The sequence below is a fragment of the Silene latifolia genome, chromosome Y (assembly GCF_048544455.1).
Source record: "Silene latifolia isolate original U9 population chromosome Y, ASM4854445v1, whole genome shotgun sequence".
Classification (NCBI taxonomy): Eukaryota; Viridiplantae; Streptophyta; class Magnoliopsida; order Caryophyllales; family Caryophyllaceae; genus Silene; species Silene latifolia.
In genome coordinates this window covers 340882309-340892844 of record NC_133538.1, presented here as the reverse complement: position 1 = coordinate 340892844, position 10536 = coordinate 340882309, and the positions used below count along the sequence as shown (strand labels likewise).

The window sequence follows — 10536 nt, the reverse complement described above, 5'->3', positions numbered from 1 at the left end:
TTATCCATTAAATTTCTAGACTCGACTTCTCAAGGCACAAACTTACACGTGTTTCTGACCTACCGATTGAAAACACAACCCTTGCACATTGTTTGGTACCGTCATCGTGCATTAAATCACTTGACCGACCATCTCGACCACCTACACCATCACTAAACTTAAAACACTCTTTTACATACCTAAAACGATTTTCAAACCGAGTTTTCCGACCAAACAAGTTGATACACTTTCGTCGATTTCTCGTCTCAAGCGTAGCATGTAAGTATGAGAGTGTAAAAATACTCTTCTATCATGTTTTTCATTTGTTTCATGACTATAACATGCTAAAACATGCATAACATGGTCCAAATATGGGATAAATAAGCCAAAACCGGATTTTTTTGGCCGAGACAGGAGCTGCTTTTATAGCAGCATGGCTCGCACCTAAAGCCCCTCTCAAGCCTTAATCCAGCCGTGTTTGGTCTCTTCTTCCCCTTTAATTTCATTTCATATTTGTAATCGGTTTTCACCGTTTCAAATACTTCAAATGATTTTTATGGCAAACTTTTAACCATAAAACATTTTTCATCCTTGGTTCATAATACCATGACGGTTTAATCCATATTTCGGTGATAATATTTTGTTAATTACATTTTAAAAGGTATTAAAATGCATTACTCATAAATGCAAAAACATCCTTGGTTCTACATACCGTGTCAGATTTTAACCCGAGTACGATGATAAACATTAACTAATTACAAAAAAATGAACTTAAAACAATTAGTTCATAATCATTTTCAAAACTATTCATGTCAAGCTTGCAAAACCGAACCCGACATCGAATATTGTCAAAATAATGACGATTATTCAAGTCTCGTTCTTCAAATCAACACAAAAGCTGTCTAAACGACCTTTTCAAATCAAGACGGGTTCAAACACCCTCTTTTCAAACCATTTTACAAACCTTTTCAATGGTCAGAAGACGTCCTACAATCGTCTATCGACCCGCGCCTACACAGGCCACTCATTTTCTCATTTTCAAATAAGGACAGGCGTGTTTGCATCGCCGATGGTTCGCGCCTATATAGTCTGCCTGAAGCAGACCCTGTTTTCTTCCAGCACTTGTCTAGGACGATCCCGACTTCGGTTAACCCGAATACAGGATGGATCAGCTGACAAATTTACGCATTTTACATCGTATTTATAAAACGCCTTACTAAGACAAACGGATCACGTTATGCACCATAAACCTAACTCGGTAAATGAATGTTTAATTTCCGTCTTGCATTCAAAGCAACATTAAATCCAACTTGACATCAAATACTTGATACTTGGATTAAACAACCGACATAGAAACCTCACATGTTAGGTTTAAAATTTATGGATGCCCATTCATGCATTTACCCGTTTTATCAACTTTTGCATTTAACCAACCAAGATCAATCAGTAGAGGCCGCTACCGCGGGCGGGATTGGGTGTCCGATTAAAGGGCTTCCCAATACGTACTTTCACCTCTTACTTAGAAACTTTGGATAGTGGACGACCTTATCCAGGGCGTACGAGAGTCATTCTATAGATAGGATGCTAAAGAGGGACGATTCCTTATCTTTAGTACCTATGTCGAACACCGCTTTTTGTCTTGGTTGACCTAGGTATAAAGTGGATTCGAACGGGTTCCAAGCATCCCAAAAAAATCCTTGGTGGCGACTCCGAACATCTCTTGCATCGTTTCGAGACCCTTGCCGAGACAAAACCTACCGATCTAAAACTACCCGGTCGAAAGCATTTTACGCCGCCGAGCGTAGCTTTCAAAAAGACCGCTGCCACGTCCCGCAGATGGGCTGGGTGTCGTAGGTGGGCCATGTCCATAGATTGGCGACCCTACAGTGGAAAACTAGGACACTTGTGTCTTTGTGATCCCTAGATGGTGAGACTCGAATGAGGTCTTGGTTGAAATGCATTAATTGATATTATGGTCATAGTCGGATTCCTTTTCCGGGCCCACAACCTAACCCTTTTCGACCAATTGGCTCATCTCGTCGGCATGAATTTTCTCATCCCCGAGTTTCGAATCCCGATTGAGTCAAACATATCGTTGACGTTACACATTTCTGTTTCGTCAAAGAGCTTTCATCACCTTCGAGCACGAGGCTAGGGCACCCTCCTTACACATTTTGTTTGGATTGGTATCCCTCTCAAAAATTGGGGTTTGATTGCTTGGTGTGTAACCCACCCTTTTAAGCCAAAACCCGTGTCAGCATTATGTATAATATAATGAAACTACGAGTGCTTATGTGTTATGTGATCATAAGTCCCTCCGTGTCATTTCAAACATTCAAAACACCCTTTTGCGCCGTTATAATGGCCGTTTCAAAACTCGGTCGTTCGCCGACCGTTGCATTTCAAACAACACGCCTTTCTAGGCCGTCGTAATGACGATTTTCAAACCCGGATTTTCAACAACCATTTCAAACACGCCTTTCTAGGCCGTAGTAATGACGATTTTCAAACCCAGTTTTCTACAACCATTTCAAAAACACCTTTTTACGCCGTTATAATCGCCGCATCAAGACACAGATTTTAACCCGTCTCGCGGCGACACAATGGCTCTTTCAAAACCCGAGAAAGGCACACACCCCTTTTTCAAACATTTTCAAATCCCGAGGACCATACACTTGTTAGGTTCATTAACCTTTAATTAGACTATTCTAATTAATCTCTAAATTACTTGTTAATTTAGACTCATAAGATCTAGTGCATGCAATATGTAAATAAATTGAAATAAGGAGAAAAAGAATATATCCTTACATAATTTGGGACGCATTTTAGGGCACAAGGTAGGGCTCCTTCCTAGCCTTGTTCTTGAGCTATAAATTATAAAGATGATCTTCCAACCTCAAGTATAGAAGTTAATCCTCTTGATTGCACCCAAGACTAATACCCTTAATACTAATAATATTATTAAGTAGATAATATTATTAGGAACCTTAGATCTAATATTATTTTATATTACTACACTAGTAAGAGGGATAATATTAGATTAAGGAACAAAATTAAGAACATAAACATTTTATGGATGACAGATGGAGAGTTTTTATGAGCATAAGTTGAATAATAAGAGAACTTATTCTCTTATTAAAGGGGAGAGGGGGTGACCGGTGTTTGATGGCATGGGGAAGAGAATTATTTTTACTTTTTGTCTTACCAGAAACCATAGGCTTGGTTTAGTGGAGATAGGTGTAATGATTATGTTTAACATTAAATAATCAACTACACAACCCTAAACCTACCATCTCAAAAACCGGTCCCCTTATGATAAAATGGACTTCTATTTTATTTTTGTAATTTGTCAAATGTAATATTTTAGGTCATGTGACATGTAACATGTCATTAGAAATTTTAATGCATATTTAACAAACTAAATATCATTTTAAATCAAATAAATTACATTTAACAAATTATCAAGTAATTCACAATTACATGTATATAAAATGGGTCACATTAAGTCTAGTTAATATAATATACAATATTTTGTAATTATGATTAACTAATTGTTCTTATCTCAATTGTTTTATAAACATTAAAAAATTTTAGTAATATAACATTTTAATTACTAAATTGAATCTTATTTATCATATTACAATAAGATATATAATTCTCACTCACTGATAAAATTTGTTCAATTTAAGGATTTAATTAATCTGTATCGATATACAATTAATTAACTATTCAATTAAGGGAATTGTCCTATAGGTGTGACCTTAAGGGATCAACTGATCACCACCGTCAAACGACAGTAACGTCAAACTCTAGTCAGCCAATCATTACCGATAAATGTTGGTCAATTGACTATATAATTAAATCATCCCTTATGTATTCTTATTATGATATTTAATAATGTGATCGCACTATTATTGAGGACACTTACTCCAAAAATCTCCCACTTGTCCGATACAAGTGTGCGTCACCAATTCTCTTGTCCTATTACATCTCCCACTCAATGCAAGGTGTCTTGCAGGTTGTACTTGCATTTGATCATATCTAGAGTGGTTTCCTCGATCTGGAGAGTAACTGTTTTGACCGGAATTATCTACCGTAGATACCTTCCGAGCATGGCAACACATTTTCAGTTCACTAATCCTCGAGTGGCCCTGAGATTTAGATAACCCTGATAAGGGGGTGGACAATTCCTATCGCACTATTCCCTTCGAATAGCCACAACCCATCATGACCCAAAAGATGCCCATTTGCCTCCATATATGGTAGTCGTAGAGCAAAAATCAAAGTCAATTAGAAAACTGTGCCACCTTAGGCGAACAGTCTCTAGTAAAAGAATCGACTCAAAAAGAATACTATAGTAGCTTTCACCATGACCATGCTATATAAAAATTACAAGAACTTTATAAGCGGTCACTACTCAACAGAGTGTCCCATACATTCTGCCTTGGTGATCGACTAGTCATCCCTTATGACTCTATGGCAATTGAACTTGCCATCAATCGACTCACACTCGAGTCGCTTGGAGACGTCACCTCATATAAGTAACTAGGGGCCAATACTATGTTAATCCAGATAACTTTAATAGGGTTCAAACTTGTCTCAATAACCTATTTGGTTATAACAAAGTAATAAAATAGTTTTAGAATAAAACTCAAACGATAAATGCGTTTATCACATATGAACAATCAATATAATATTATTGCATCATATCTCATAATTTTAAGAATATAAAGTCCATGTTACTTCATGGCGGTTTGGTCAAACCTACAATAAAAGCTTGGTTAGAGGATATACAATATGATCCACTCATCCCAACTTCATAAATTGCAATTTATTTCCTTCAATGTAATCTCTTAATTATATGAATTATATAAGTACATGTCTAGACTTGAATCTAGGCTTTGGCTCTTTTGCTCGAAAGATACTCCCACTGTTATCATATAACTTGTGATATGATCCTTGGTAGAGGGATCTACTTATAGTTGTTTTGAATACCACCTTATCATAATCACAATGTACTCATATTCCATTTGTAGAATTTGCAATGGTAGATTTTTCAAGGTTATTCTAGCTATTTGCACAAGATCAGCCTCAGATTTAAAATCATCTCTATCAGCTTGAAAACCTAAGTTGTGTAACCTCTAACAAAACTTATTGTCTCATCCAATCATAAGAAATAATCCTTAGTCCTTCTTGAGAACTGAAGGACGTACTGAGCGGCTATCCAATGACCTTTACTTGGATTGAAACGTTATTGACTTGTCATGCTCAAGGCGCACAAGTCATAAGGGGTGTTCAAATCATGACATATAGAGTCGATCCAATGACGGAAACAATGGGAATCGAATTTTAAGCATTCAATATCTTCGGGCTCAGTGGGGGATTGTGACTTACTCAAAGTAATCCCACTACCCATTGGAATGAATCCCCTCTTGGATTTATCCATGCTGAAACGATGAAGAATCTTATCAATATAAGATTCTTGACATAATGCCAATATCCTTTTTTATCTATCTCTATAGATACGGATACCAAGGATGCACTGTGCCTCTCCCAAGTCATTCATATGGAAATGTTTTCCCAACCACCCCTTTATAGAGGTGAGTATCGGTACAACATTCCCAATGAGTAGTATGTCATCTACATACAAGACAAGGAAGATAACTTTGCTCCCACTAAACTTCCTGTATAAACATGGTTCTTCGACAATTCGAGTGAAACCATTCTCATATTATCACATGAATGAGATAAGGTCCCACTCAACATCATGTATAATCATGGTTCTCCGATAATTCGAACAAAACCATCCTCTAATTATCACATGAATGGGAAAATATCTTTATTACAATTCTTTGATGCTTGCTTAAGACCACACATGGATCTCTTAAACAAGTTTGCATGCCATGTTAGGATTCTTAGATCTATATCTTAGGTTTGTGTCACAAACACATCCTTCTCTAAATACACACTTAGAAAAACGATTTATTATCATTTGCCATGCTTCATCAAAATGAAATGCGGCAACTACTAACATGTTTTGGCTTTGATAACATCATCATGTTCATCCATGCGTTTCTTGAACCTTAAGGTGCTTATTTACTTTAAAGTGACCATCACCTTAAAGCATAGATTCAAAATTGGATTGTAATGCTTTAGGCTTCTTTGCAACAATGTCGATTTGGGACTACAAGTAATGACCACTTAATAGGTCATAGTTTCACCATTACTTTCTAAAAGTAACATATTAACTATAAGATGTAGATGATTTTGAGAGAATTTCCTTGTGTCACCTTATAACATGTGTTTTTGTAGCGATTTAGTCCCACTATATCTTTTAGAAATACGTCTATCTTCTAAAAAGATAGTCATATGAGCTACAAACACTTTGTTTTTATTAATCGTGGAGTAATAAAATGCACATGTAATCTTTAAGTGACCTATAAGACAAGTTTGTTTCTACTTGAGTGTTAGCTTATTAATAGACTTGCTCTTTAAATAAGCAAAGCAAATAGGAGTAGAATCCATGTCATTGACAAACTAGGGACTTTTCCCTTCCATAATTCGTATGGAGTCTTAAAGTAGTTTTAGCATGGGCTTTCCAAATGTGAGTTCGATAACTCGATTCGACTCATAATAGATTGATCTTATAAATATAGTGACTTAGAGTCACAATCCTTAAGTGGGAATCAAATTCACAACTTAGGCATACACCATATTAAACAAATCATTATATTTCAATGTGATTGATAGTATTGAGTCGATTTGCTTTATGTTTTAGATATTATGATAAAGAAAGAGCGTCTTAGAATTTGAAATGCCATAAACCGAAATGACTTGGATTGAAAGCCAAGCCATTTAAAACAAAATACAATACTTGTTCGGAAAGCAAATAAAGAAATTTCCACGTCTAACATGCAAACAAAAGGAAGTTCTTAGACAATGTCTAAATATAAGACTATTATGAAGACATATTCAAAATAAAGTGCCAAGCCAAGTCCATAGGTCCCCTACTATGCGGCGGCTACTCTAGCTCCCAAGTTTGAGATCCTCTTCAAGCTTGCTAAGCTTTTTCATTCTTCTCAAGCCCTAAATTCAATAAGAAAGGTGAGAACCACAACTCGTATCATAATACAAATTTGAGGTGGAAAACAAATAATATCAATAACATAAACTTTGGAAGAATTATTACCTATTGGACTAACACGTCCAGCTTCGATGTCTCCCAAGTATTTGGGGCAAATGCGCTTCCAATGGCTTGTACCATTACAATAATGGCACTTATCCTCGGAAGTGGCTCCCTTATTGGCCTTGGGTGAGCTATTCTCAATAGCTTTCCCTTTGCCCATGTAGGGAATTGGCTTCTTGCCTTTGTTGGCACCTTTTTTGAACTTTTCCTTACTCTTAGTGTTGATGTTGAGCACATCCTTGCTAGTACTCACATTGAGACCCATATCTCTCTCGGCTTGCACAAGCATTTTGTGTAACTCATGAAGATCGGTCCTCATGTTTTGCATGTTATAGTTTACTCTAAACTGAACATAGCCTTTGATACGGCTCAAAGAATGGAGTACTCGATCAATAACTAGTTGTTCGGGGATTTCTACCCCTTGCAACTTGAGAGTCTCAACATGCTCAATCATTTTGAGCACATGAGGGCTCACCTTTTGTCCTTCTTTGATACTGAGCTAAAAGAATTGAGAAGCCGCTTCATATTATAATATTCTAGGTGCTTGTGAAAACATGATCACAAGCTTAGTATAGATCTCATAGGCGGTGCTCATGTTTATGGCACTCCTTTGAAGATCGGCTTCCATAGAGAAGATCAATACATTCTTGATCGCGGCCGATTCCTTTTGGTAGGCCTCATAGGCCTCCCTCACGGCATTTGATGAGCTAGCATTAGGAGTAAGGGGAGAACGTTTGGTAAGTAAACGAAGTTTGTCATCACCTTCCGCAGCTAAGTGAAGTTGCCTATCCCAATCGGCGAAATTAGAACCATTCTTTTCGAGTTTGCATCGATCCATAAAGGACCGAAGCCATGAAAAGGTAGTGAGAGGTGGTGCGGATGAGCTAGGGGTTGTCATTGCGATAAATCAAATTGACTACAAAAAGGAGATAAAGGAAATGTTAACATTTATCGTTTTTAAGACTTGTAAACATTTTAGACAAGTTTAGCATTTATATAAAGACCTCCACCCAATTATATAAACGATTCCAAGACCCAAATTCATATTAACTCGGTTGTGAGCCTACGGGCCCTCTACATCCTTACTAATATAATTTGGTGGGTTAAGTCACTTAACCGATTCTACACTTAGAACTCTCGGACTATAAAATTACATTAAGTTCATCTTTAGCCCGGACCTATTGAGACAACGGTCCCTCTAATACTTCCGTTGATATCAACCAAATTCGAAATGTAATAAACTTGTATTACCCCACTTAACCAACGTAAAAAGAAAGCACCCCGGTATAGTAATATACCGTATTGTACCCCTAATGAAATTGGGATTCATGAGTTACTACTATTTGGTTAAGTCTAAATTTTATAAAATGTGAGAGGTCTTGTCAATTTATTATCTATCTCTTTTAAGTGAACTAAATTAGTGATCTATCGATAATTATAATTGACAAGGTCGAGAACTCGATATAAAAAGATATGCATGTGATGTTATGGCGATTTGGCATGCATGCAAACATATAAAGAAAGAAAACATGCAAAATAAAATAAATTCCTAGTATGGCCTTTCCGAAAATAGAAAATCTAGTAATCTATTACAAATTCGGAAACCAACTCCTTTGGCCCCTTGAACTTCATGTGACACGCTTCCCAAGGAAATACCGTCTTGATCGGAACTCCTTTCCGAATGACTCTGTCTTTAGGAAACTCCGGAATTACAAATATAATAATACATTGCATTTCCTATTATACATTTGTAATAAAAAATTTAAATCTATTAAATTACAAAACGGTGATGCGAGATCACATTAAACTTACAACCGAATCAATATTCCCTTACATTACGGGAAATACCAATTAAACTAAGGTCATAATAAGACAAATTACATGATTCAAAATTACATAAATTTAAATGACATTCATCTATAAAAATGCAACAATATATATATATATATATATATATATATATATATATATATATATTCAACATGCAAAGTGAATATGCCAAATCGCCCTACTAGATCGTATCGTATATTCCTTGGTTTTATGGAAATGCGTGACTTTCAACTTATTAAAAATCACAAAATAATACTTACATAAAATTTAAGTCCAATATAATTACCCTAACTGTTTTAGAACTCAAAATTAGTCTACACTAATAATTTGACAATAATTCAACTTGTTTTTATATTATTGCTCATATTTAACCCTAATTATCATAACTTTGATGAAATAATTCAAAATTTAATTACAATAATCTAAAAATTGAAATTTAATTTTTTGGACATTCTGGAATATTCCCATGACCTTCATAATGTCAAAAATTTGGGTTACAAATTCGAATTAATTTAGAGAAAAATATAGTTGCGATTTATCGATTTTATCAAATAAAATACCTAAAGCATAAGAAAATTAATCTAATCAATTTTAGAATTTCACATCTGATATTTAGGATATAAATGCAACCTAAAATAATTTTCTCATGCCATGAAATTTGTTTTAGCTATTTTTAGCTTATATAATATCGATTTATTCCATTTTAACCATTAAAATCATAAAGCATGCAAAATTTATCATATTAACCTCAAATTTTACATACAATGAGTAAAATATGCATGCGAGATCATATTAAAATTTCGTGACCAGTTTCAAAGTCTAACTATTTTTAGTTAATAAACAACCATTTTACTCATTAAAATGTTATTATTATCCAATAAATTATAAAAGTGAGCAATAAAATTCCATAAATCATCTAAAATGACCTAAAAAATTTTTGAACCAGAATGTATTTATGCATGAAAAATTTCGCGTATATCCTATATTGACACAAATTTACCGGTTTTTATTTTAGTCATCTTATAACTCGTAAAAAACCTATAAAATGATTTGCATGCAATAAAAAAGCTGTGATACCACTTGTTAGGTTCATTACCCTTTAATTAGACTATTCTAATTAATCTCTAAATTACTTGTTAATTTAGACTCATAAGATCTAGTGCATGCAATATGTAAATAAATTGAAATAAGGAGAAAAAGAATATATCCTTACATAATTTGGGACGGATTTTAGGTCACAAAGTAGGACTCCTTCCTAGCCTTGTTCTTGAGCTATAATTTATAAGGATGATCTTCCAACCTCAAGTATAGAAGTTGCTCCTCTTTTATTGCACCCAAGACTAATACCCTTAATACTAATAATATTATTAACTAGAAAATATTATTAGCAACCTCAAATATTAGATCTAATATTATTTTATGTTACTACACTTGTAAGAGGGATAATATTAGATTAAGGAACAAAATTAAGCACATAAACATTTTATGGATGAGAGATGGAGAGTTTTTATGAGCATAAGTTGAATAATAAGAGAACTTAT

At 34.9% G+C, this 10536-nt stretch overlaps 2 protein-coding genes across 2 annotated transcripts; both read right to left on the bottom strand.

Annotated features, from left to right (window-relative positions):
• Positions 1-7039: 7039 nt before the first annotated feature.
• LOC141631503 (uncharacterized) lies at positions 7040-7619 on the bottom strand. Its single transcript, XM_074444165.1, has 2 exons — positions 7169-7619; positions 7040-7065 (listed from the first exon to the last, which is right to left on the bottom strand). Exons 1-2 carry the CDS (start codon positions 7617-7619, stop codon positions 7040-7042), a joined length of 477 nt encoding a protein of 158 aa, XP_074300266.1.
• A 72-nt stretch (positions 7620-7691) lies between these two features.
• LOC141631502 (uncharacterized) lies at positions 7692-8063 on the bottom strand. The gene has a single exon (XM_074444164.1). The coding sequence runs from the start codon at positions 8061-8063 to the stop codon at positions 7692-7694; it is 372 nt and encodes a 123-aa protein (XP_074300265.1).
• Between the last annotated feature and the right edge of the window lie 2473 nt (positions 8064-10536).